General features: G+C 40.2%; 1 protein-coding gene across 20 annotated transcripts in view; it reads left to right on the plus strand.

The window, feature by feature from the left end:
* Positions 1–27625, plus strand: part of AKAP9 (A-kinase anchoring protein 9) — a 169414-nt gene that overhangs the window by 7250 nt on the left and 134539 nt on the right. For all 20 annotated transcript variants that reach the window (XM_060414427.1, XM_060414428.1, XM_060414430.1 and 17 more), the window contains exon 2: positions 18103–18357. In XM_060414427.1, coding sequence (XP_060270410.1) covers positions 18103–18357 — 255 coding nt within the window. The remainder of the gene's footprint in view (positions 1–18102; positions 18358–27625) is intronic.

The raw sequence follows: 27625 nt of genomic DNA on the forward strand, positions 1-27625 counted from the left end.
TTTTTTTAGGCCTTCTGCTCTCTGCCAAAGTTTAAACTGGCCCTTCCTTTCAGTTCTTGGTTTGACTAGAGCATGGTGCTCAGGCCTGAGTTCTGTGTGGGCCAGTGAGTCCTCTCATTCTATGGGCTGCTGTTTAACAAGTGCATGCAGTTGGCCCAGGGGGCACTTGTTGGGTTTCTGGCTTGATCATTACCAATCCTTTTTCACTGTGGGAGAAAATAACCTAATCTTCCTTAGTAGCAAAAGACCCTGCCATTTGCATATGTGACCACAACAGACCTGCACAGGTATTTTACTAGTGTAAGACATTTCTGTTATCACAGTGACTCTCCTTTTACTTGTAGAGTTTTTGTGGCCGTGGTCACCAAAATATTGCTTAGGATACTTAAAGCTCATTTAGGTGTGTTGCATGAAGCTGTGGTGGATTTGCCCATGAATTTAGTGCTATTCAAAAACTTAGAATTGTTCCAGAAGTGATTTTGCCTAGGTTGTTTATTTAAATCTATAGATTGTTTTGTACCATGAAAAATTCCTTTATCCCCTTTGTTCATCAACAGTGTGCTGTTTGTTTTCTGTTGCCACCAGGGTTATGATTCTTATTGTGGTTTGCTATTCACTGAGATTCTTATGTGGTATAAAAGTTTCTCTGTGAGTCTAACTTTTTTTTTTTCCTTTTAAGAAATCATTTCTTAAAGCCCCTGCGGTCAGTTCTTTTCTTTTAAGAGATCATTTATCAAACCCCCAAATTATTATTTTTTACTAATAAGAACTATATTAAACTTTAATATTCAAAATCCTCATCTATGAAGATTTGAATTTATAAATTGTGTTAATTGAATTAGCTTTGAACAACTAACTGGGTATAAGGTCAAGAATCTCTTTCCTTCTTGATATTGAGCACACAGAATTTGTAAACAAAATTCCTTGTTTACTAAGAATCATTCATTGTGGACTCTGATTAGACAGTCGTTATTCCTCAGGGGTCTCACTTTTTCAAGTTGATATTGCCTTACTGTTTCCCCAGGGAAAATAGGGACAGGGACCAATTATAACTAAAAATATCTGCTGGGAATTTATAGGTTTGGGCTGGAAGTTACAGAAACCTTTCAAAGATAACTTAAAACATTGAGTATATTTTAATGTAAAACTATCTATTTTTACCAAACTGATACTTAAATTTTAATTTATAGAAATTCCTCTCCTAATGAAAATATTAATAGATGTCTGGGTATTTTTATCCAGTGCACTTCTCTTTAACGAGAGAGCTCTTATTTAATGGAAATAAAAACAAACAGAAATAAATAGGATCTACTTAAACTCAAAAGGTTTTGTACAGTAAAGGAAACAAAAAAACCACCCACAGATTGGGAGAAAATATTTGCAAATGATGTGACTGACAAGGGATTAGTCTCTAGAATTTACAAACAGCTCATAATGCTTGAGTGAGTGAGTGAATGTCACTCAGTTGTATCTGACTCTTTGCGACCCCATGGACTATACAGTCCATGGAGTTCTCCAGGCCAGAATAGTTGAGTGGGTAGCCATTCCCTTCTCCAGGGAATCTTCCCAACCCAGGGGTCGAACTCAAGTCTCCCATGTTGCAGGTGAATTCTTTACCAGCTGAGCCACCGTGGAAGCCCTCATGATGCTTAATAGCCCCCAAACAAACAACCCAATCAACAAATGGGTGGAAGACCTAAATAGACTTTTCTCCAAAGAAGACATACAGATGGCCAAGAGATACGTCAAAAGATGTTCAGGGTCACTGATTATCAGAGAAATGTAAATCAAACTACAATGAGATATCACGTCACACCAGCCAGAATGGTGGTCATAAAAAATCCACAAACAATAAATGCTGGAGAGGGTGTGAAGAGAAAAGGGCCCTCCAGAGACATTACTTTGCCAACAAAGGTCCGTCTAGTCAAGGCTATGGTTTTTCCTGTAGTCATGTATGGATGTGAGAGTTGGACTGTGAAGAAGGCCGAGCGCCGAAGAATTGATGCTTTCGAACTGTGGTGTTGGAGAAGACTCTTGAGAGTCCCTTAGACTGCAAGGAGATCCATCCAGTCCATCCTAAAGGAGATCAGTCCTGGGTGTTCATTGAAAGGACTGATGTTGAAGCTGAAAGTCCACCTGATGTGAAGAGCTGACTTTTGAAAAAACCCTGATGCTGGGAAAGATTGAAGGTGGGAGGAGAAGGGAATGACAGAGGATGAGATGGTTGGATGACATCACCAACTCAATGGACATGAGTTTGAGTAGAACTCTGGGAGTTCGTGATGGACAGGGAGGCCTGATGTGCTACAGTCCATGGGGTTGTGAATAGCTGGACACGAGTGAGCGACTGAACTGAACTGAAGTATCCGCAGAGAACACTGAGATGCAAACTGTTTACAAAGCTAGGAGATGGTGATGTCTGTGAAACTAAGGGAAGCATGTCAATAAGGAGTGGCCGCTTGTAAAAAATGAGAAACCAAGTGTGATGAAGACCTGAAAAGTAACCTCTACCTCTAGCAATAGTTGGTCAGAAAGGGATATGAGTAATTCAGGTTACTGTGAGATGGGGAATGAATGTGAATCAGGAAACCATGGTGAATGTTACCTACTTTTTCAAAGTTTTTTTTCTTTTTTTTTTTGTAAAAAGCATTGTAATACTAGTGGTTATGAGCTTGGACTAGACCAGACAGTCTGGAATCAAATCTTGGCTCTGCCGTTGTTTATCTTAGTGACTATATGCAACTTACTTAACCTCTCAGTACTGCTGTTTCCCATCTGGAAAATAAGAGCAGTGATATCATCTGCGTTGGGGTTGTTGTGAGGATTCAGCTTATACATATAAAGCTCTTAGAACATTGTCCAATTATAAGAAGTTCAGAGGAAGTATTAGCCATCGTCAATATCATCATTCTCATGCTGGAGCATAGAGGCTTGGACTGTACAGCAGAGAATTAGATGGGAGAAGTAGTCTGGGACCACACAATGAGGCGTCATATAAGTCAGCTGACAGAGTGTGGAGCTTACCCTAAAAGTAGCCAAAAACTGTGAAAGAATGTGTATGTCACATGTTTAAGCTCTGAAGAGGTTATTCATTTCCAGAAAATATTATATGCCGTGTTCAGGTTGGTATGCTGCCACCAGGCGGCAAGTGTCTGTTATTGCTGTACAGGTGAAGCAGTAAAGTGTACACACAAATGGAGCAGTGAAACCACGCATGCGTGTGTGTGTACAGGTGAAGCAGTGAAGTGTACACACAGGTGGAGCAGTGAAGCCATGCATATGCGTGTGTACAGGTGAAGCAGTAAAGTGTACACACAGATGGAGCAGTGAAACCACGCATGCGTGTGTGTGTACAGGTGAAGCAGTGAAGTGTACACACAGGTGGAGCAGTGAAACCATGCATGTGTGTGTGTGTACAGGTGAAGCAGTGAAGTGTACACACACAGATGGAGCAGTGAAACCATGCATATGTGTGTGTACAGGTGAAGCAGTAAAGTGTACACACACAGATGGAGCAGTGAAACCACGCATGCATGTGTGTGTACAGGCGAAGCAGTAAAGTGTACACACACAGATGGAGCAGTGAAACCATGTATGCGTGTGTACAGGTGAAGCAGTGAAGTGTACACACACAGATGGAGCAGTGAAACCACGCATGCGTGTGTGTGTACAGGCGAAGCAGTAAAGTGTGCACGCAGACGGAGCAGTGAAACCACGCATGTGTGTGTGTACAGGTGAAGCAGTGAAGTGTACACACAGGTGGAGCAGTGAAACCACGCATGCGTGTGTGTGTACAGGTGAAGCAGTGAAGTGTACACACAGATGGAGCAGTGAAACCACGCATGCGTGTGTGTGTACAGGTGAAGCAGTAAAGTGTACACACAGGTGGAGCAGTGAAACCATGCATGCGTGTGTGTGTACAGGCGAAGCAGTAAAGTGTACACACAGGTGGAGCAGTGAAACCACTCATGCGTGTGTGTGTACAGGTGAAGCAGTGAAGTGTACACACACAGATGGAGCAGTGAAACCACGCATGCGTGTGTGTGTACAGGCGAAGCAGTAAACTGTGTGTGTTTGAATATGAAATATTAATTGATCCAAATAGCCAAATGTAAGCACCCTAATTCTAGCAGGGCACTTTGTTCCCCAAAACTGATCAGGTATATGAAGAAGAGAAAAAGAGGGTAATTGAAAAGGTAGAAAGATTTCAAAGGAAGCTATCAGAAGTATAGTTGGGCCTCATGTGAAACTGAAAAGCCATTTGGAACCAGTGCATTCTGTCATACCTTATTTCACTCTCATAATATCTGACACCCTTCTCTTTGCAAATCAACTTCCTCTCCTTGTACCTCAGTTTGTAGAAGACAAAAAATTACAGGATGAATTCCCAGATCTGTTCTATTCAGTGGAATTGTTTTCCACGATGGACACTTAAAAGAAGAGGAAAAGAAAAATTATTTATATAGTGTAACCAGATCATGGAGCAACAGACTGGTTCCAAATAGGAAAAGGAGTACATCAAGGTTGTATATTGTCACTCTGCTTATTTAACTTATATGCAGAGTACATCATGAGAAACGCTGGGCTGGAGGAAGCATAAGCTGGAATCAAGATTGCCAGGAGAAATATCAATAACCTCAGATATGCAGATCCCTTATGGCAGAAAGTGAAGAAGAACTAAAGAGCCTCTTGATGAAAGTGAAAGAGGAGAGTGAAAAAGTTGGCTTAAAGCTCAACATTCAGAAAACGAAGATCATGGCATCCGGTCCCATCACTTCATGGGAAATAGATGGGGAAACAGTGGAAACAGTGTCAGACTTTATTTTTCTGGGCTCCAAAATCACTGCAGATAATGACTGTGGCCAAGAAATTAAAAGACACTTACTCCTTGGAAGGAAAGTTATGACCAACCTAGACAACATATTAAAAAGCAGAGACATTACTTTGCCAACAAAGGTCCGTCTAGTCAAGGCTATGGTTTGTCCAGTAGTCGTGCGGATGTGAGAGTTGGACTATAAGGAAAGCTGAACGCCAAAGAATAGATGCTTTTGAACTGTGGTGTTGAAGACTCTTGAGAGTCCCTTGGACTGTAAGGAGATCCAACCAGTCCATCCTAAAAGAGATCAGTCCTGGGTGTTCATTGGAAGGACTGATGCTAAAGCTCAAACTCCAATACTTTGGCCACCTGATGCAAAGAGCTGACTCATTTGAAAAGACCTTGATGCTGGGAAAGATTGAGGGCAGGAGGAGAAGGGGACGACAAAAGATGAGATGGTTGGATGGCATCACCGACTCAATGGACATGGGTTTGGGTGGACTCTGGGAGTTGGTGATGGACAGGGAGGCCTGGCGTGCTGCGATTCCTGGGGTTGCAAAGAGTCGGACATGACTGAGTGACTGAACTGAACTGAACTGAACCGAACCAGATCAGTTCATAGAGTAAGCATCTAGCTTAGCGGTTCCCAGACTTTGCTGTTCTTGCCTGGAGAATCCCAGGGACGAAGGAGCCTGGTGGGCTGCCGTCTATGGGGTCACACAGAGTCAGACATGACTGAAGTGACTTAGCAGCAGCAGCAGCAGTAGCAGAAGCATCTGGAAAGCTTAAAACAGTTTCAAAGCCTAAGTCACACTCCATCTCCAAATCAGAAAATCTGGGGTGCGAGCCAGGACTCGCTATTTTATAAAGATCCTCAATATGCGATAAATTTTGGGTCCCACTTGACAAAGCTGCTTTGCATGATTCTGCAAAACTAAGTTGATTATACATCGTGAACTCTTACATGCCAGCTACTTTACTTGGTGTGCAACTAAAGATGTGTGGATGATTTCATGTCAGAAGGAAAATCTGTCTTTGTTGATAGAGAACAAAAATATTTCAGTCTGCAACATGACTAGTAGGTTGATACGTAAATGTACTTTGTGAGTGATTTAAGGATATTTATTTGATTATTGCATCATGCACTGATTGTAAGATCCTTCAGTAAGATTCATCTCCTCCCTGTTACTTTCTAGACATCTTTTCTAACTCTTTGTTCTCTAATTCCGAGAGAAAAATCTCATCAACTGCCTCTTTTCTCATCAAATCAAGAGGGGGAGGATCAGCTGGGGTGTCCTGGGTGGTAAGATCTCTGAGCACTGGCCGGTTTCCTCAGCAGGAAATTCTGCATTCCTCAGAAATACTTAAATATGTTTCACCTACAAAAGAATACGTATAAAATATATGGATAAGAAAATGATTTTTTTTTTAAAACTACCTCTATGCCTATCACCCAGTTTAAGGAATATGCGCATTTAAATACTTCTGAAACCTTTCCCATCCTAATCTTACCCCCTCCCCACCTCAGGCAATCACAATTCTGAATTTTCTTTATTAGTACCTTGTTTTTCTATACTACATATGTTTACTTAAATATTGTATTAGTTTTGCTGTTTTTGAACTTAATGATATTATAAGCAGTCAGAGATTTTCTTTTTGTTCAGTATTGCTCATACTATTCCATTATTAAGAATTTACCTCATTTAGCATTCTCATACTAATGAGCATTTGGGTTGTTTGCAGTTTTTCTCACTGTTACAAACACTGGTGCTGTGTTAACTTGAGCTCATTTTCTGAGGCATAGCGTGTGCCAGGGGCCTAGAGGTGTGCAGAGATCATAACCCCATGGTCTTTCAGGCCGCGGAGAGTAGTGACTGTGTTGTGGAATGAGATGGGAGCAGGAAACAGAACCAGCAGCCAGCTGGTGCCTGTGTGTTTATTGTGCACCCGGTTTCATCACGGAGGAGCTCTGACACACCCCCTGCAGCTGCTGCTGTGTGCCGGGTACCTCACAAGGTGGGCCATTGAAGTGACCAGCTACGGCAGTTCTTTTATTTTTTTAAGTCGATGTTTCCTACAAAAACTGTGCATATAAGAGAGATTGATAGTCCATTGTTGTTTTTTAGTCGCTGAGTCGTGTCTGACTCTTAGCGACCCCATGGGCGCCAGGACGCCAGGCTCCCCTTCCTTGGTTATCTCCCTAAAAGTGAAAGTTGCTCAGTATCTGACCCCATGAACTATACAACCCATGGAATTCTCCAGGCTAAAATACTGGAGTGAGTAGCCTTTCCCTTCTCCGGGGGATCTTCCCAACCCAGGAATAGAACGCAGGTCTCCTGCATTGCAGGCAGATTCTTTACCAACTGAGCTATCAGAGAAGCCCCACTTTACTCAGATTCATGCCCATTTGGTCAGTGACCACCTGACCATCTAACCATCTCATCCTCTGTCTCCTCCTTCTACTTTTGCCCTCAGTCTTTCCCAGCATTCAGATCTTTTCCAGTGAGTCAGCTTTTCGCATCAGGTGGCCAAAGTATTGGAGCTTTGGCTTCAGCAACAGTCCTTCCAGTGAATATTCAGGACTAATTTCCTTTAAGATTAATTGGTTTGCTCTCCTTGCAGTCCAAGGATTCTCAAGAGTCTTCTCCAACACCACAGTTCAAAAGCATCAATTCTTCAGTGTTCAGCCTTCTTTATGGTCCAACTCTCACATCCATACATGACTACTGGAAAAACCATAGCTTTGACTAGACACACCTTTGTTGGCAGATGTCTCTGCTTTTTAATACTCTGTCTAGGGTTGGCTTAGCTTTTCTTCCAAGGAGCAAGCACCTTTTACTTTGATGGCTGCAGTCACCATCCACAGTGATCTTGGAGCCCAAGAAAATAATACCTGTCATTGCTTCCACTTTTCCCCCAGCTATTTGTCATGAAGTGACGTGGCCGAGGCCATTGTCTTAGTTTTTTGAATGTAGAGTTTCAAGCCCTTTTTCACCCTCCTCAAGAGGCTCTTTAGTTCGTCTTTACTTTCTGCCATGAGAGAGGTATTATCTGCATATGTGAGGTTGGTGATATTTTTCCTGCAACCTTAATTCCAGCTTGTTCTTCATCCATTCTGGCATTTCCCGTGATGTACTCTGCATAGTTAAATAAGCAGAGTGACAGTACACAGCCTTGACATACTCCTCTCCCAATTTGGAACCAGTCCATTGTTCCGTGTCTGGTTCTGACTGTTGCTTCCTGACCCGCATGCAGGTTTCTCAGGAGGCGGGTCAGGTGGTCTGGTACTCTCATATCTTTAGGAATTTCCCACAGTTTGTTGTGATCCACCCAGTCAAAGGCTTTAGTGTAGTCCATGAAGCAGAAGTAGTAATGTGTTTCTGGAGCCCCCTTGCTTTCTCCGTGACCCAGCAAATGCTGGCAATTTGATCTCTGGTTCCTCTTCAAAACCCAGCTTGTACATCTGGAAGTTCCTGTTTCGCATACTGCTGAAGCCTAGCTTGAAGGATCGTGAACATAACCATGCTAGCTGTGATCCATGAAGGGGAATAGTCCATTCCTTATGGTTTATAAATGAATAAACGGCAGGTGATAGTCTGGGATGTATTTATGCTGCTGAGCATGATAGCATCCATTATAGATGTATCTTGTCTTAGAGGTTCTCCTTTACATGAACTGCTATTCATGTATTTGCTTTTAATGAGATTAAACTTTATACTGTGCAGAGACTAGATAAGGTTGGGGCGTAGTGCTGTTCTTCTCACCATTCACTGTTAGCAGTAAATGAGGTGACAGTGAAATGAAACAGAAGTAGGTGGCTCAGGTGTAAGGAGTCTGCCTGTAGTATAGGAGACCCGGGTTCAATCCCTGGGTCGGGAAGGTCCCCTGGAGGAGGGCATGGCAACCCACTCCGTATTCTTGCCTGGAGAATCCCATGGACAGAGGAGCCTGAAGGGCTACAGTCCCTGGGGTTGCAAGAGTCACAGACACGACTTAGCGACTGAACCTCCACCGCCACCAGGTAGCATCTGAACAGCGATGTGTAACCGCCTGTCGCTGCTAGGAGCCAGCTTGCGGGATGTGAGGGTGTCTGGAGAGGCTGATGAAAGAGGTCAGGTCCAGGACACTGTAGTTCCTGGGACTTCTGCCTTATTTCTGTCTTTTGGGATGAAATTTTTGGTAGATGTGTAATTGTATTATATCATTTAAAAATAATGATATTAACATATGGGCCCAAAGTTTTAATCATGAATAGTCTTTACAGATCTTTGAGGGAGGGAGGGAGGCAGTGAAAATCTTTAAGAAAGGAAACAATTACCCATACTCTCATTTGTTGCTGTTGTTGTTCAGTTGCTCAGCCATGTCTGACTCTTTGCGACCCCATCCAGCACGCCAGGCTTCCCTGTCCATCACCAGCTCCCGGAGTTTGCTCAAACTCATGTCCATGGAGTCGGTGGTGGCATCCAGCCATCTCGTCCTCTGTCATCCCCTTCTCCTCCTGCCTTCTATCTTCCCCAGCATCAGGGTCTTTTCTAATGAGTTGGCTGTTGGCATCAGATTGCCAAAGTACTGAAGCTTCAGCATCAGTCCTTCCAATGAATATTCAGGGTTGATTTCCTTTAGGGTTGACTGGTTTGATCTCCTTACAGTCCAAAGGATTCTCAGGAGTCTTATCCAACACCCCAGTTCCAAACCATCAGTTCTTCAGCACTCAGCCTTCTTTATGGTCCAACTCTCACATCCTTACATGGCTACTGGAAAAACCATATCCTTGACTAGACAGACCTTTGTTGGCAAAGTAATGCCTCTGCTTTTTAATATGCTGCCTAGGTTTGTCATAACTTTTCTTCCAAGGAGCAAACGTCTTTTAATTTCATGGCTGCAGTCTCCGTTATGCAGTGATTTTGGAGCCCAAGAAAATAATACTTTCATGACCTGTAAGTAATTACTGTTGACAGTTTGTTGGTTCTTCGTTTCTGTGATATATTTTTAAACTTGTGTCATACTCTGTATGTAATTTTGGCTTCTTTTCTCCCCTGACTTTATGTTGAGAGCATTCTCTCACATTAAATTTTTTGGGAAAACATTGTCTTTGTCAGCTGCATAATATTACTTGTATGATTATACAGTAATGTAACCATGGACTTGATATATCAGTTTAGTTTTGTTTTTTTTTAAGGAATAAACCTAAAATTATTGCTTATTGGTGCCTCCATTTTGTAAAAAAAAAGAAAAGAAAATTCTTTTTTTTTTTTTGACTCAACAGGTGTTTGTTTCTTGAGAACCTGTGTATAAGCACTGTTTGAGACTTAGAGTAGCCTTTGATTTTGATGAAAATTCCTGCCCTCCTGGAGCTATCTTGTGGTTATTTGTTCTGTAGTAATAATTTGACATCGTATACTTCATATGTATGAAGCCTAAACAGTATTTTCATAATTTTATACACTTAGAAGTTTGATCTAAACTCTATAATGTAATCATTCCACTTTTTATTCTCTATCTTTTTTTTTTTCATTTGGGATCATTTAGTAATAGATATTGTTTATTGAATTGCTTTTTCAAACAATGGTTTAAAATCTTATAATGTAGAATTGTAGTTTTTCTCTTGTATAATTAAGTGATAGTATAGGGAATAAGAAGAAAAAAACAATTGAAAAAAGTTTTCCTAAAATAGGCATTAAAAACTGAAAGAAATTTTATTAATGGACATAGTTGATCTAAAATACTAGTTTCAAGTGTACATGAGAGATTCAGTATTTTTATACTCCGCTTAAAGTTATTATAAAATGTTGTGTATATTCCTTGTGCTGTGCAACACACCCTTGTCTGTCTTACGGTAGTTGTACGTTTTTTTATCCTCTACCCCTGTATCTTGTTCCTCTCCCCTCTGATAACCACGGATTTGTTCCCTGTATCTGAGTCTGTTTCTGTTTTGTTATGTTCATCTGTTTGTTTTATTTTTTAGATTCCACATATAAGTGATAGCCTAGGGTATTCGTCTATTTCCGACTTATTTCAGTAAGCGTAACACCCTCTAGTCCATGCATGTTGTTGCAGATGGCAGAAGTCCATATTTTATGGCTCAGTAATAGTCCTGTGTGTGTGTGTACACGATTTTCTTTAGCCATGTGTGTGTGTGCACCATTTTCTTTAGCCGTGTGTGTGTGTGTGCGCGCGCACCATTTTCTTTAGCTGTGTGTGTGCGCCACTTTTTTTAGCTGTGTGTGTGTGTACACCATTTTCTTTAGCCGTGTGTGTGTGTACACCATTTTCTTTAGCCGTGTGTGTGTGTGCTCATCATTTTCTTTAGCCGTGTGTGTGTGTGCACACCGTTTTCTTTAGCCGTGTGTGTGTGTGCGCGCGCACCATTTTCTTTAGCTGTGTGTGTGCGCCACTTTTTTTTAGCTGTGTGTGTGTGTACACCATTTTCTTTAGCCGTGTGTGTGTGTGCTCATCATTTTCTTTAGCCGTGTGTGTGTGTGCACACCGTTTTCTTTAGCCGTGTGTGTGTGTGCACCATTTTCTTTAGCTGTGTGTGTGTGCACCATTTTCTTTAGCCGTGTGTGTGTGTGCGCACCATTTTCTTTAGCCGTGTGTGTGTGTGCACCATTTTCTTTAGCCGTGTGTGTGTGCGCACCATTTTCTTTAGCCGTGTGTGTGTGTGTGTGTGTGTGTGCGCACCATTTTCTTTAGCCCATCTTCTGTTGGTGGACACATAGGTGGCTTCCATATATTGCCTGTTGTAAATAATGCTACTGAGAACATTGGGGTGCATGTATGTTTTTGAATTAGTGTTTTTGTTTTGTTCTGATCGTATGGTAAAACTGAAAGAAGTCTTAAGAGATCCTTCTGTCCTTCCTCTTCTTTGTAAGTTGAAAAAGCTGAGTTCTCTTGAGGTAAGTGGCTTGTCCAGTGTCGCATAGCTAGCTTCTCAGAGTCTGAATAGACACAACAGTCCAGTACTCTATTGTATGTAGTCTGTATTCTTCTTGAAACATTACTTGCATTCAAAAAAGTATCTGGGCCTACTATGTGGCCGACGGTGAAATATGGTAAAATGTGCAAAGTTAAGATAACTTTTTAGGCTGCAGAATCTTTTTTCTTAGATGCAAAAGTTTTCCAAAACTTTAAGAAAAATTCTGCATTGAATGAGGTTATAGGGTATAAATAAGCCTGTTGGCTCCATGAGGTGAAGGTCTGTGGTCTTCTTCACATCTGATCTCCTCGGGCCTGTTTGGCACTGTTATTTTCCAGCAGTTTGCATCTTTGTGGTGGTGTTGGAAAATATTCTTCAGCGCGTCTTTAAACTGTTGCCTCTGTCTTCTTTGCTTTCAGTTGCTCCACTTCAGCTCTGCATACGAATTGTCTTTCCATCAACTGTGTTCATCTTCTTTTTGTTTTCATAGTTAAGCCTGTGGAGTCTTGTTGTAATAGCTTGTACAGCATGCTTATGCGGCATTCATTAAGGAATATCACAGAGATTTAAAGACCATACCAACAAGTACAAATAGTCACCATAATTAGAATTAATGATTTTTTAAATTTTCTACAGTACAAATATAGAAAATAACTCTACTTACAGCTGTTTTTGAAAACTAGAGAAAGTTGATAGCGTTTTTAAAACACTTTATAATCTTTTGGGGGTGCGTGTGTGTGTGTGTGTGTGTGTATTTTTCCCCTAGTGTTGTCAAAAAAGTATATGTTGTTTTGTTGATTTCATTTGTTCATGCCTTTAACCTCCTGTTCTAATTTCAGTATTACTGTTTTTAATTGTTGCTGTTCAGTTGTCTGACTCTGTGACCCTAGGGACACTAGGCTCCTCTATCCTCTACTTTGTCCCGGAGCTTGCTCAGATTTTTGTTGATTGAGTTGGTGATGCTGTCTAACCATGTCATCCTCTGTCGCCCCTTCTCCTTTTGCCTTCAGTCTTTCCCAGCATCGGGGTCTTTTCCAGTGAGTCAGCTCTTTGTGTCACGTGGCCAAAATATTGGAGCATCAGCTTTAGAATCAGTCTTTCCAGTGAATATTCAGGGTTGATTTCTTTTAGGATAGATTGGTTTGATCTCCTTGCAGTCCAAGGGACTCCCAGCTCTTTTTCAGCACCACAATTCGAAAGCATCAGTTCTTTGATGCTCAGCCTTCTTTAGGGTCCAACTCTCATATCCATATATGACTACTGAAAAAGCCATAGCTTTGATTACATGGACCTTTGTCAGCAAAGTGATGTCTTTGCTTTTTAATATGCTGTGTATGTTTGTCATAGCTTTCTTTCCCAGGAGCAGGTGTCCTAATTTCATGGCTGCAGTTGGCGGCCACAGTGATCTTGGAGCCCAAGAAAATAAAATCTGTCACTGCTTCCTGCCCCGCCCCCCCTTCTATTTGCCATGAAGTGGTGGGATCAGATGCCAGGATAGTAGAGTTTCAAGCCAGCTGTTTCACCCTCCTATTTCACTCTCATCAAGAGGCTCTTTAGTTCCTCTTCACTTTCTGCCGTGTGAGTGGTATCATCTGCATGTCTGCGGTTGTTGCTGTTTCTCCTGGCAGTCTTGATTCCATCTTGTGATTCATCCAGCCTGGCATTTTGCGTGATGTGTTCTGCATATAAGTTAAATAAGCAGAGTGACAGTATACAACTTTACATTCATAGAATTATAGAAAAAAAAAACAAGAGAATTCCAGGAAGACATCTTCTTCTGCTTCATTGACTACTCTAAAGCATTTGACTGTGTGGATTACAACTGTGGAAAATTCTTAAAGAGTTGGGAATACCAGACCACCTTACCTGTCTCCTGAGAAATCTGCATGCTAGTCTGGAAGCAGTGGGTGTTCATAGACCTAGACATGGAACAACTGACTGGTTCAAAGTTGAGAAGGGGGTACAAAGCTGTATGTCACCTGCTTATTTTAAGTGTTTTTACATGTAATGACCAGTGAAGGAAAAGAGTGAATGCGTGTAATGCACATTGGTATAATGGAAAGAATACTGAATTTGGAATCACATGTTTGTGTTCTGTTTTGCTCCTTACTCTTGGAGAAGTAACTCATATTTGTCCTCAGATCTCAGCTTTCAAATTCTTAGTAAGATATTTCATGACTCCGCCCTGCATTCCCATACAAATGAAGTCTTTTCTGTTTTAGACTTTCTTTGGTACTTAAACTTTTTCTTCAAAACCCTTTCTGTCTCTTGAAGTGATACATTTCTGTATTTGTCTACATTTGCTTATTTGCTCTTCCTCCTTGGGTTACAGTTCAGGGGAGCAGGGCTGGTGTCATCTCATCGCTGCCTCCTCTGCCTTTGGCACAGGGCAGACATGTGGTAGGCAGTCCATAAATATTTTTAAGTAAATGAACTACTCACTACTGTCTCTCATATACCAAGTTATTTCCTTCGCAGCTATAAAACTCTGCAACCTCACCTCTTACAGAAAGCCTTCTTTGAGAAAATCAGGACAAGAGATGTTCCCATACTACCTCCTTATAGATATATAGGACTGCTGAGTGTACAAAACTGTACTCTTAACTCTTCTCTTGTTTCTCACAACTCTGTGAAATATTAGGCTGCTGCTGCTGCTAAGTCGCTTCAGTCGTGTCCGACTCGGTGCGACCCCATGGACGGCAGCCCACCAGGCCCCTCTGTCCCTGGGGATTCTCCAGGCGAGAACACTGGCCTAGACTAAAAGACCCTACAGTTAGGACTGTGTATTTTGACTTATATCTGGCTTAGTGCCTCACACATACATATCTGACAAAGACTCAGAAAATAAAACCAGTTCCAGTTAGTACTTTTTTTGAAGTGACATTTATAGAAACTTGGTGTTTTTTTTTTAACAACATTTAAAAATCTCCTTGTTTTATTGAGAATATTCATTTATAAATAAAAATTGAGTTTATGGAATAAACTCTTAGTCATTTTTGTTTAGTCATTTATTCGTGTTCTGGTTAGGGTAAGACATTTGCCTGAGATCCAAATTAGTTTTGAAAGACAAGTGTATATGGACATAATCTCTTTCCAGTAAATCTTGCAGCTATTTCCATGCCTACACATGTTAACATTTTTGTATCTGGCTTCCAAATGACACACACAGATGGCTGCAGTCTGAACTCCCAGCATGCTTTAGAATAAATGTTTCCAGTGATACAGTGTATCATTCCAGTGTCAGATGATTAGCAGTCGAATAGAGTTTCTGATTTTTGCTTATCTGCCATTTTTAAGGTTTAAGATAAAAAATAACTTTGATAGCTATTTATGATGTAATCTTGTTTTCTTTCTCACGTTTTTACCGAACAGAAGTTTTCCTAAAAGGCTATTATGGGTATTTTTTTTTCTGAGAATTTAATTTTGTTGTTTGTTTGGTTTTTCTATTTGTTTTGTTTAGTAGAGTACAGAGATTATTGTGAGAGGGAATATTTTATGTTTTAATTCATTTAATTACCACTTCACATTCTGAGACCATGGAACTTTTTTAGGTAGTGGAATCTTTTATATCATCTTAGTTTCTGTGGACCAGTGCTTAAAATGATTCCTCAATGTTAACTTTTCTGTAGAAAAAAAAAGCATAATCTTTTTTCCACTCAACCTTTATTTATTGAGTACTGCTCTAGGTTTTGAATATATAGCAGTGAACAAAAGTTCTTACCTTCATGGAGTTTACCTTTTGGTTAATTGTTGTGAAAAAATAATATGACTTCATTTAATCAATAACATAGACCTGAAACAGTGTTTGGTAATTTTTTGTCCTTAGAAGTGATTAGTTCTAAACACAGTAATAAAACTTTTACTTTTTATTCCTTATCTTTTATTAACTTTTTCACTAGAATCATTTAATAATGGATACTGTTGTCTCAGAGGTTTGTTTGGTTTTTAAAAATCTTTTTATAGTACATTATTTTAACAAAAATTTTCTTTTGTTATATATTTGTGTATATAAACATTAAGTATAAATTCTATATATAACCCTACAGAGATGGAATTTTAAACAAAATCATCTTTGTCCTGGTATCCTCTGCTGTCTGAATATTTTTTTTAAATATCAGGAATGTCATTATTAACACATTTTTGCTTTTGCATTCTTTCTGAGGGATCCTTTTAAAATGATATGCCTAGACTTCTGATTCTATTTACAGATAATATGTAATAGTGTTTCAGTTGAATTATTTTTAAGAATGAATTTCCTATCCAAAGTAGTTTACATGCATTCCGGCAGCTTAATAATGTACAAATAGAGGCAGCTAGTCTTGCATCTGTTCCTTAAGCAGATAGCAGAATAACTGAATAGTTGCTCAACAGCTGGGGGAAAATTTTAAATGTGATGTATTTTTATGTTCTACAAGGTCAGTGATATTTCGCACTTACTAATTGGACATTTGTTAAGTAAATAGTACTTATCTATTAACTTTTCTTTACAGCAAACAAAAGTATAACATATGCTATATGTTATCCTAATAACTGTCACATAATTTGATAGTTAATGATATCAAGCATTATCAAGATTTCTTTAATACTTTATATCCTAAGACATTTACTGACCATCTTTGCAATTCTTCTAATTTATGTATTAATATGTTCATCTATTTCCTCTTTTAAGGCAAAAGGGCTTACACTTGTTCTTATACTTTTCTTTCAGAATGATTGAGTTCAAATGATTGAGTGGTAGTTAATAGTTGCTTTATATAAAATTTAGAAAATTTACTGCAGCAAAAAGGAAATTTCATGTGAGCGTAAGGAAAAATAGCTGTAATCTCTAGAGATAGACCAAAGTTGTTATGGTTATATTCTTCCAGTGTTTATTTATTCCTATGTATAATATTATTAAATTTTAAGGTAGATAAAACTTTTGAAGGTGATGAGCCTGAGGCCTCTCTTATCTTTGTTAAAAGAGATGCGCATAATTTTCCTCTTACTACTGCTGTGTCTAAACATTTATTAATAATGATCTACATTAATATTTTAATATTAATGATGATTTACATCAGCCCTGGGATTTCTTTGAAAGGAATGATGCTAAAGCTGAAACTCCAGTACTTTGGCCACCTCATGCGAAGAGTTGACTCATTGGAAAAGACTCTGATGCTGGGAGGGATTGGGGTCAGGAGGAGAAAGGGACGACCGAGGATGAGATGGCTGGATGGCATCACTAACTCGATGGACGTGAGTCTGAGTGAACTCCGGAAGTTGGTGATAGACAGGGAGGCCTGGCGTGCTGCGATTCATGAGGTCGCAAAGAGTCGGACACAACTGAGCGACTGAACTGAACTGAACTGAACATTAGTATTATTTTAATTAATCCAGTATTGGCCAAAGTGTAAAATCTATACTTCTGATTTAGATAGTGATGAGATATTTTAGGTGATATGTTGTTGATCTAGTATTAAATAAATAACAGTAGGTAGTAGTGTTAAAAAAAGGTTAACTACTTTCCAGGTTTCTTTAAATCTATCTGCTTATGACAAGCCAAAAGTCTGTCTGGTATTAATAGATTCTTAGCACCTCACTAACACTTGTCTCTTTCTCTTAGAACCTTCAGCAATGTCTAGCTAAAATTTTAATAATATAGTTTTTTTTTATTGTATTCATTTTTGTTTCTATTTTTTTAACTCAAATGACATTGTCTTTTAATTTATGTCAAGGATTCAAAGTCTCTTTTTAAAATAAATCTGAATAAGAAAAATACACTAGCTAAACATATTAAGTCAGTGGTAAGTCTAGGTGACAACTGGAATATGACAGAAGCCCTGAATATGGTATGCAGATGGTTAAGGGCTGGGAGGCACTATTGTTTGGTACAGTAGTATTGATAAAAATATTTATAATTTTTCCCACTATAAATAAGACTACATTGATGATTTGTATAGCTAAAGCTTTTTGCATAAAATAATTACATTTACTAGAATATGTAAGTAGAATTTGCAGAAATTCCATAGGGCAAATGCATTTAGATTTCCTGTATTTTCATATAATCTCGTATCCAGAGATTATAGTTTTACTGAACAATGAATGAGGGCACCTGTTTTTTGTTCTTTTTATTGTCCCCAACTCTGGGCTAATTTCTTTCTTTAGACATATTTTCAGTTCTTCTCAATATTTGAATAGCATTCATTCAGAAATACCTGCTTTCTTTGCAATTCAGCAGTCATTTTTATATTAAAGACAGTTTCCATTGTCCTTTATTTTATCATCATTTTAGTGATGGGTTGATCCTTTAAAGAAAATGACTCCAAAGCTACTTTTTTCTTAGTGGTGATAAAGAAAAATTATCTTTGACAACAATGATTTTTTTTTCCTGTAGCTTGCCCAGTTTCGACAAAGGAAAGCTCAGTCTGATGGGCAGAATCCTAAGAAGCAGAAAAAAAAGAGAAAAGCTTCAAGCAGTAAACATGACGTGTCAGCATACCATGCTGTAAACATTGAGCAAACACAGAGTGATGAGGCGTGTGTACGTAGTTCTCAGAGATCAGGAGCAGCCGTGCCTCCGGAATCCACAATGACGAGAACTCTGCACGGTGGAGAAACAGTTAAATGTGACCAGGTCTTCTCTGTTGAAGTAAGTATTCATCTCGATTTTTAAACAGTAGCATTCTAAGTATAAAGTTATTGTAATAACATCACTCATTAGTATCCTGTGTGATTTTTGTGAGCTCGATTCAATACACATTTATTGAGCAACTGTAATACACCAAAGATTGAGCACGAAGGATACAAAGATAAATATGACAGTCTCTGTACTTTAGGAAGGTCAGTCTAGTGGGCAAGGTAGACGTAAGACAGGTTAAGTAGTCTGATGAGAGCTGTGCTAACAGCAATGCATATGGTGCCCTAAAGTGCCATGATTTGGGGGAGCCCCAAATTGGTCTTGTGTGTGTTACTTGGGAAAGTTTCCTGGAAGAGATAATAGAACCAGGTCTTGAAGTGTGAGTTAAAATTATCTAGAGGCAAAGAAGTAGGACAGACAACCTTTGTGCTAAAGAATCAGCATTCTCAAAGACATGAAACAGTGTGATGTGTTTTGGAAGCCTTAAGTAGTTTAGTTTTAAATGGATATCCAAGTGACCCCATAGGGTGGTGGTAAGGGTGAAGCAGGGGAGATTACACCTGGCCCATGGGAAGTTTTCCTCAATAAATGCTAATTTCCTTCCCCCCATTGATGATGGAATTTCCAAGAATAAGGAGACGAGGGAGAGGTTAAGAGTGGGTTGGGTGGTGGGTGGAATGGTGGTGCTCCAGCTAAGACCGAGCTTAGAGAACTGTGGGATGCTAAGGAGGAAGAGTGTTGGCCAAGGCATAGGACGATTGTAGGGTGGGTTGTGCGCTGCCGTACTTAGCTGGAGATAGGGTTTAGATGTATAGGCTCAGTCAAGAGTCAGAGATGTCATAGAGATTTGCTGTTCATCATAGACGTGGATCTTACTGAGTTTTTTCTGCTTAGAGTTTTTTGAGCATTTTGGATACGTAGATGAATGTTTTCCACCAGATTTGGGAAGTTTTCAGCCATTATATCTTCAAATACCCTTTCCCACGCTTTCTTCTCCTTCCGCATCTCCATTATGCATCTGTTAGTATGTTTGCTTTTGTTGCACAGACCTTTGATGATCGGTCTCTTTATTTACTTACTCGGTTGTGTCGGGTCGTGGTTGCATCACGCAGGCTTTCCCCCTCTGGCACGCAGGCTTTCCCCCTGTGGCGCGCAGCCTCCCAGTTGCGTTGCACAGACTCCAGGGTGCATGGGCTTGGTTGCCTCGCAGCATGTGGGATCTCGGTTTCCCTGACCAGGGGCTGAACCCCTGTCCCCTCCATTGCAAGGCAGATTCTTAACCGCTGGACCACCAGGGAAGTCCCTGTTCTTTTTTTAAAAAAATTCTTTTTTTCCCCTCAAACTGGGTAATTTCAGTTGAACTTTTTTTGAAATTTACTGATTCTTCTGCCTCCTCAGATCTGCTGTTAAACCCCTGTAGTAAATTTTACATTTCAGTTATTTTACTTTTAACTTCAGAATTTGTTTTTTTATATGTTCTTTTTTTGTTAATATTCCCTATTTAGTTAGGCATTGATCTTATAATTTTCTTTAGTTTTTTTAGGCATTGTTTCCTCCATTTATGTGACTTAAGAAATATGTAACTTAAAATCTTTGTCTAATAAGTGCAATATCTATGTTTCCTTAGGGACAGTTTCTACTGACTACTGTTTTTCTTGGATATGGGCCAGATTTCCTTTTTCTGGATAATTTTTTTTTTAAGTCTGGATCTTTTATGTAATAAAATATGACAACTGGGGTGCTTGATTTGATTTGAAGAATATTTTCATTTTCTGCTGGACAAATCAATACCTGGGCCCTTCACTGAAATTTTAGCATTTCAAGTACAGAGTGTCTTGTTCACCATTTTATCCTCAGTAGCACAGCGTTTAGTACACAGTATGTGGCTCAGGTGGTAAAGTGTCTGCCTACAATGCAGGAGACCTGGGTTCAGTCCCTGGGTTAGGGAAATCCTATGGAGAAGGAAATGGCACCCCACTCCAGTACTCTTGCCTGGAAAATCCCATGGTTGGAGGAGCCTGATAGGTAACAGTCCATGGGGTTACAAAGAGTTGGAGACGACTGAGGAACTTCATTTTCATGCATTTAGTCAGTAGTCCATTTAAAAGACTTCAGTGAGTGAACAAAAAGAGAGCATACACCATGAAAGTATATTAGATTTACAAGAGGGCCACGTATGTCAGTTACAGGATTTGAGAATAGGAGTAAGCTTATTATTTCTGTTCCTGGCATCAGTTACTACATCAGTGAGGAGATGGACTTGAAACTTGGTCTTGAGAGCTGAGTAAAATTTCTCTTAAGTGTAGGTGAGAAGGGAGACAGTGATGCTTTATATTTGGTTGTTTATGGGTTTTGGTTTCTTCGGTTGTTTAGTTGTTGTTTTGTTTTTTGGGTGTTTTTTTGGTGGGGGTCATTGGACAGGTACTTTGTTATCTTTCCCCATTTTGAAGGAATACTCTTCAGACTTGAGTGTGTATACAGATCATGTGTGCAATCTTTTTAAAGTGCAGATTTCTAATTCAGCAAGTCTGGGTGGAACCCATGAGTCTAATTTATTTTAATTGAAGCGCAGCTAATTTACAGTGTTGTGTAGTTTCTGGTGTACAGCAGAGTGATTCAGTTATACATATATACACATATATATTTAGGCACACTTTTTCATATTTTTTCCACTTTGGTTTATTACAAGGTATAAAATAGTTCTGTGTGCTACACGGTAGGACCTGTTTTTTATCTATTTTATATGTAGTAGATTGTATCTGCTAATCTCAAACTTCTAATTTCTCTCCTGCCTTCTTTGGTAACCATGTTTGTTTTCTATGTTCTATGAGTTCCCTTCTATTTTGTAAATAAGTTCATTTATGTCATTTTAAAAGTGGTATCGTATGATCTTTGGCTTTCTCTGTTTGACTTTCTTCTTTTGGTAAGATAATCTCAAGGCCCATCCATGTTGCTGCACATGGTATTACTTCATTTTTTTATGGTTGAATAATATTCTGTGTTCTGTGTATGTGTGTGTATATCAAATTCTGTATCCATTCTTCTGTTGATGGGCACTTAGGTTGTCTCCGTGTCTTGACTGTTGTGAATAGTGCTGCTGGGAACGTTAGGGATGCACGTATCTTTCTGAATTAGAGTTCTCTTCAGATAAATGCCCGAGAGTGTGACTGCTGGATCGTATGGTAATCATCTTAAGTGTTGTGTTGGCTGTGGGTTTGTCATAGCCACTTTGATAAGAGTTTTTATCATGAATGGGTATTGCACAAAAATAAACTCAAAATGGATAAAAGACCCTGAATATTAAACGGGGTACTGTAAAACTGAGGAAAATGTAGGCAGAAACTGACATAGATTATAGCAATCTTTTCTGATCTGTTTCCTAGAGGAATGGAAATAAAAGCAAAAATAAGCAAATGGGACCTAATCAAGCATAGAAACTTTTGAACAGCAAAGGAAACCATAAATACAACAAAAAGACAAAATACAGAGTGGGAGAAAATATTTGTAAATAATGTGGCCAATTAGGGATTAATATCCAAAATTTATAAACAGCTTTCTGCTCAGTATCAGAAAGACAAACCAGTGAAACCTAGGCAAAGGACTAAACAGACGTTTCTCCAAAGAAGATGCACACATGGCTAAGAGACATATGAAAGGATGCTGAGCATCACTGATTATTAGAGGAATGTAAATCAAAACTGCAGTAAGATAGCACCTCATACCAGTCAGAAGATACCAAGTTATAATCACTGAGTCTGTGAATCTGCTTCTGTTTTGTAAGTCATTCATTTATATCATTATTTTTTAGGTTCTACATAAAAGTGACATTGTATGGTATTTGTCTTTCTCTAACTTCACTTAGTATAATAATCTCCAGGTCCATCAGAGTTGGCATAGAGGGCATTATTTCTTTCTTCTTAGTGATTGAGTAATATTCTAGTACGTATATGTACTTTATTTTCTTGGGCTCCAAAATCACTGCAGATGGTGACTGCAGCCATGAAATTAAAAGACGCTTACTCCTTGGAAGGAAAGTTATGACCAACCTAGATAGCATATTGAAAAGCAGAGACATTGCTTTGCCAACAAAGATCCGTCTAGTCAAGGCTATATGGATGTGAGAGTTGGGCTGTGAAGAAAGCTGAGCACCAAAGAATTGATGCTTTTGAACTGTGGTGTTGGAGAAGACTCTTGAGAGTCCCTTGGACGGCAAGGAAATCCAACCAGTCCATTCTAAAGGAGATCAGCCCTGGGTGTTCATTGGAAGGACTGATGGTAAAGCTGAAACTCTAGTACTTTGGCCAGCTAATGGGAAGACCTGACTCATTGGAAAAGAGCCTGATGCTAGGAAAGATTTAAGGCAGGAGGAGAAGGGGACGACAGAGGCTGAGATGGCTGGATGGCATCACCGACTCTATGGACATGGGTTTGGGTGAACTCCGGGAGTTGGTGATGGACAGGGAGGCCTGGCGTGCTGCGATTCATGGGGTCGCAGAGTCGGACATAACTGAGCGACTGAGCTGAACTGAGCTGAGCGACTGAACTGGCTGCCCAGATCCTCCTTATTTGTTCGTCTGTCAGTGGGCATTTAGGTTGCTTCCATGTCTTGGCTGTAGTCACTGCAGTGAACATTGGAGTGTTTGTATCCTTTGAATCATGGTTTTTTGCAGGTATATGCTCAGAAGTGGTATTACTGGATCCTATGGTAGCTCTGTTTTTAATTTTTCAAGGAGCCTCCATATGGTTCTCCATAGTATCTACCAGTTTACTTTTTCCCATAAACTGTGTAGGAGGGTTCCCATTTCTCCACACACTCTGCTACATTTTCTGTTTGTAGATTTTGTGATGATGGCTATTCTGACTGGTGTGAGGGGAAGGAATAGATAGATAGTTTGGGGTTAACGTGTACACTCTGCTACATTTAAAATAGATAACCAACTAGGAGCTACGGTATAGCACAGGGAACTCTGCTCAATATTCTCTAATGACCTAAATGGGAAAGAACTTGGGAAAGAATGGATACATCAGTTTATATTAATATAACTGAGTCACTTTGCTGTATATCTGAAGCTAACACAACATTGTTAATCAACTATAATCCAATATAAAATAATCAAAAATTAAAAAAACAGAATGGATGTTGAATTAGATGCTTTTTCTGCATCTGTTGAGATAATCATACGTATTTTGTCTTTTTTCTGTGATGCGGTGTATCACATTAATTGATTTGCGTCTGTTGAACCATCCTTGTGAACCTGGGATGAATCCAAATTAAACATGTTGCATGGTCCTTTTTAATGTGTTAGTGGGTTTGGTTTGCTTGTTTTGTTGAGAATTTTAAAATTTATATTCGTCAAAGGTCAGTTCAGTTCAGTTGCTAAGTCATGTCCGACTATTTGTGACCCCATGGGCTGAAGCACGCCAGGCCTCCCTGTACGTCACCAGCTCGCGGAGCCTACCCAAACTCATGTCCATTGAGTCGGTGATGCCATCCAACCGTCTCATCCTCTGCCGTCCCCTTCTGCCTTCAGTCTTTCTCAGTGTCAGGGTCTTTTTCAGTGAGTCAGTTCTTCGCATCAGGTGGCCAAAGTAGTGGAGTTCCAGCTTCAGCATCAGTCCTTCCAGTGAATATTCAGGACTGATCTCCTTTAGGATGGACTGGTTGAATCTCCTTGCAGTCCAAGGGACTCTCAAGAGACTTCTCCAACACCACAGTTCAAAAGCATCCATTCTTTGGCACTCAGCTTTCTTTATAGTCCCAACTCTCACATCCATACATGACCACAGGAAAAACCATAGCTTTGACTAGATGGACATTTGTTGTCAAAGTAATGTCTCTGCTTTTTAATATGTTGTCTAGGTTGCTCAAACTTTTCTTCCAAGGAGCAAGCATCTTTTAATTTCATGGCTGCAGTCACCATCTGTAGTGATTTTGGAGCCCCCAGAAGTAAAGTCTGACACTGATTCCACTGTTTCCCCATCTATTTGCCATGAAGTGATGGGACCAGATGCCATGATCTTAGTTTTCTGAATGTTGAGCTTTAAGCCAACTTTTTCACTCTCCTCTTTCACTGTCATCAAGAGGCTCTTTAGTTCTTCTTCACTTTCTGCCATAAGGGTGGTGTCATCTGCATATCTGAGGTTATTGATATTTCTCCCAGCAGTCTTGATTCCACCTTGTGCTTCACCCAGCCCAGCATTTGTCATGATGTACTTTGCACCTAAGTTAAATAAGGAGGGTGACAGTATACAGCCCTGACGTACTCCTTTCCCTATTTGGAACCAGTCTGTTCTTCCATGTCCAGTTCTATCTGTTGTTTCCCGACCTGCATGCAGATTTCTCAAGAGACAGGTCAAGTGGTCTGGTATTTCCATCTCTTGAAGAATTTTCCACAGTTTATTGTGATCCACACAGTCAAAGGCTTTGGCATAGTCAATAAAGCAGAAATAGATGTTTTCCTGGAACTCTCTTGCTTTTTTGATGATCCAGCGGATGTTGGCAGTTTGATCTCTGTTTCCTCTGCCTTTTCTAAATTCAGCTTGAACATCTGGAAGTTCACAGTTCACGTACTGTTGAAGCCTGGCTTGGAAAATTTTGAGCATTACTTTACTAGCGAGTGAGATGAGTGCAATTGTGAGGTAGTTTGAGCATTCTTTGGCATTGCCTTTCTTTGGGATTGGAATGAAAACTGACCTCTTCCAGTCCTGCTGAGTTTTCCAGATTTGCTGGCATATTGAGTGCAACACTTTCACAGCATCATCTTTCAGGATTTGAAACAGGTCAACTGGAATTCCATCACCTCCACTAGCTTTGTTTATTGTGATGCTTCCTAAGGCCCTCTTGACTTCACATTCCAGGATGTCTGGCTCTAGGTTGGTGATGACACCATCATGATTGTCTTGGTCATGAAGATCTTTTTTGTACCGTTTCCTGTGTATTCTTGCCACCTCTTCTTAATATCTTCTGCTCCTGTTAGGTCCATACCATTTCTGTCCTTTATTGTGCCCATCTTTGCATGAAATGTTCCCTTTTTTCCCCTTGGGAAGGCAATTCATCAAAGGTCTTGGCCTGTAATTTTCTTTTTTGTATCGTTGTCTGGTTTTGGTGTAGAGGTAATGGTGGCTTCATACTGTTAGGTAGGTAGAATAGGGAAAAGGAGTCCAAAATGGCGGTGGCTAAAAGACAAGGAAGGTCAAAGGAAGGTCCGAGGACCAGAATGAAGACTTCAGGTAGAACAAACAGCACTCCTGGCTAAGCCCAGTTTGCATAGGGCAGGCCCAGGGGGAGGAAAAAAAACATAAAAGGAGGAGCCAAAGGCTTTCTCCCTCTCTTTCTCTCCCACGTGCGCGTGCTCTTTCTCTCCCTCTCCCCCTCTCTCTCTCCCTCTCTCTCTCCCGCATGCCTGCGCTCTTTCTCTCTCTCTCCCTCTCCCTCTCTCTCTCTCCCTCTCTCCCGCATGCCTGCGCTCTTTCTCTCTCTCTCCCTCTCTCCCTCTCTCTCTCTCCCGCATGCCTGTGCTCTTTCTCTCTCTCTTCCTCTCTCTCTTCCTCTCTCTCTCTCCATCCCCCAGGTGCTCCTCCACTCTCTTCTCTTCGAGTCTTTGGGTTGGCATGCCCTCACGCTTCGAGGATGGATTCTCTTGCTGGCTTCTAAATAAAATAGAGCTGTAACACTGATTTGCCTAGGATCTATAACACGGTTTGTCCAAGACCCAAGAGCTGTGGCGTGCTGAGGGCTGTAACGTCCATCGCTCCAAATCTTTGTTGTGACGAGACAAAGAACCAAGGAACATACACTCGTGTGACAATACAATGACTTTGGGAGTGTTCCTTTCCCTTTAATCTTTTGGAAGAGTTTGAGAAGGATTGGTATAAATAGTTTGTTTACCAGTTCCCCAGTGAAGCCATCCAGCTTGTTTGCAGGCGTGTTGCTTTGTTTTTTAAATAACAGCTACTGTTTGACTTCTGGAGATAAGTCTCTTCAGATTCTCTCTTTGTCTTGATGTAGTTTTGGTGGGCTGTATGATTCTAGGAATTAGTCTGTTCTAGGTTGTCCAATTTGTTGGCGTATAATTGTTGGTAGTGTTCTCTTAAGGTTTTTTGTGTTTCTGTGGTATCAGTTGTTATTTCTCCTCTTTCATTTCTTATTTTATTTAGGTCCTTTCTCTTCTTGCTGATCCCTGCCAGAGGTTTGTCGATCATGTCCTTTCAAGAAAACGGCTCTTGGTTTTATTATTTCTGTTTTTCAAATTACTATTTTATTTATTTTATTTCTGATCTTCACTGTTTCCTTCCGTCTGCTGACTTTAGGTTTTGCTTTTCTTATTTTCTTATTCCTTTAGGTGGCAGGTTGTTTACTTGAGAAATTTCTTGTTTTTGAGGAAGCTGTGTCACTGAGCTAGGACTGCTTTTGCTGTATCTCATGGTTGCGTGGTCACTGTATTTGTCTCGAGGTATTTTTTTACACCTGATCTTAGCCAAAAGGCCAAGAAGTGATGTCTCAAGTATTTTTCATTTCTTCTTTGATTTCATTATTGAGCCATTACTTTTCTTAAAAATTTTAAAATTCATGTTTACTTTTGGCGGCACTGGGTCTTCACTGCAGTGCAAGGGCTTTCTCTACTCAGAGCAGGTGGGGCCTCCTCCCTGGTTGCAGCGTGTGTGCTTCTCACTGTGGTGACAGCTCTTGTTCCAGGGCACACACAGGCTCAGTAGTTGTGGCACACAGGCTTAATTGCCCCGCGGCCTGTGAAATCTTTCCCGGAGCAGGGATCAAACCGGTGTCCCCTGCATTGGCAGGCAGATCCTTAACTACTGGATCACCAGGGAAGCCTGTTGGTTTTTTAGAAGCACTTTATTTTGTCGTTATTGTTCAGTATTAAGTCGTGCCCGACTCCGCGACGCTATGGACTATAGCACGCCAGGCTCCACTCTCCTTCACCGTCTCCCCGAATTTACTCAAACTCATGTGCGCTGTGTTGGTATGCTGTCTAATCATCTCATCCTCTGCCACGCCCTTTTCCTTTTGCCTTCAGTCTTTCCCAGCATCAGGGACTTTTTCCGTGAGTCAGCTCTTCACATCAGGTGGCCAATGTATTGGAGCTTCAGCATCAGTGATATTCAGGGTTGATTTCCTTGTAAGATTGATTGGTTTGATCTCCTTGTAGACCAAGGGACTCTCAAGAGTCTTTTCCAGCACAACTATTCCAAAGCATCAATTCTTTGGCACTCAGCCTTCATTATGATCCAGCTCCACATCCTAACATGACTGTGGGAAAAA

The sequence above is a fragment of the Ovis aries genome, chromosome 4, assembly GCF_016772045.2.
Source record: "Ovis aries strain OAR_USU_Benz2616 breed Rambouillet chromosome 4, ARS-UI_Ramb_v3.0, whole genome shotgun sequence".
Classification (NCBI taxonomy): Eukaryota; Metazoa; Chordata; class Mammalia; order Artiodactyla; family Bovidae; genus Ovis; species Ovis aries.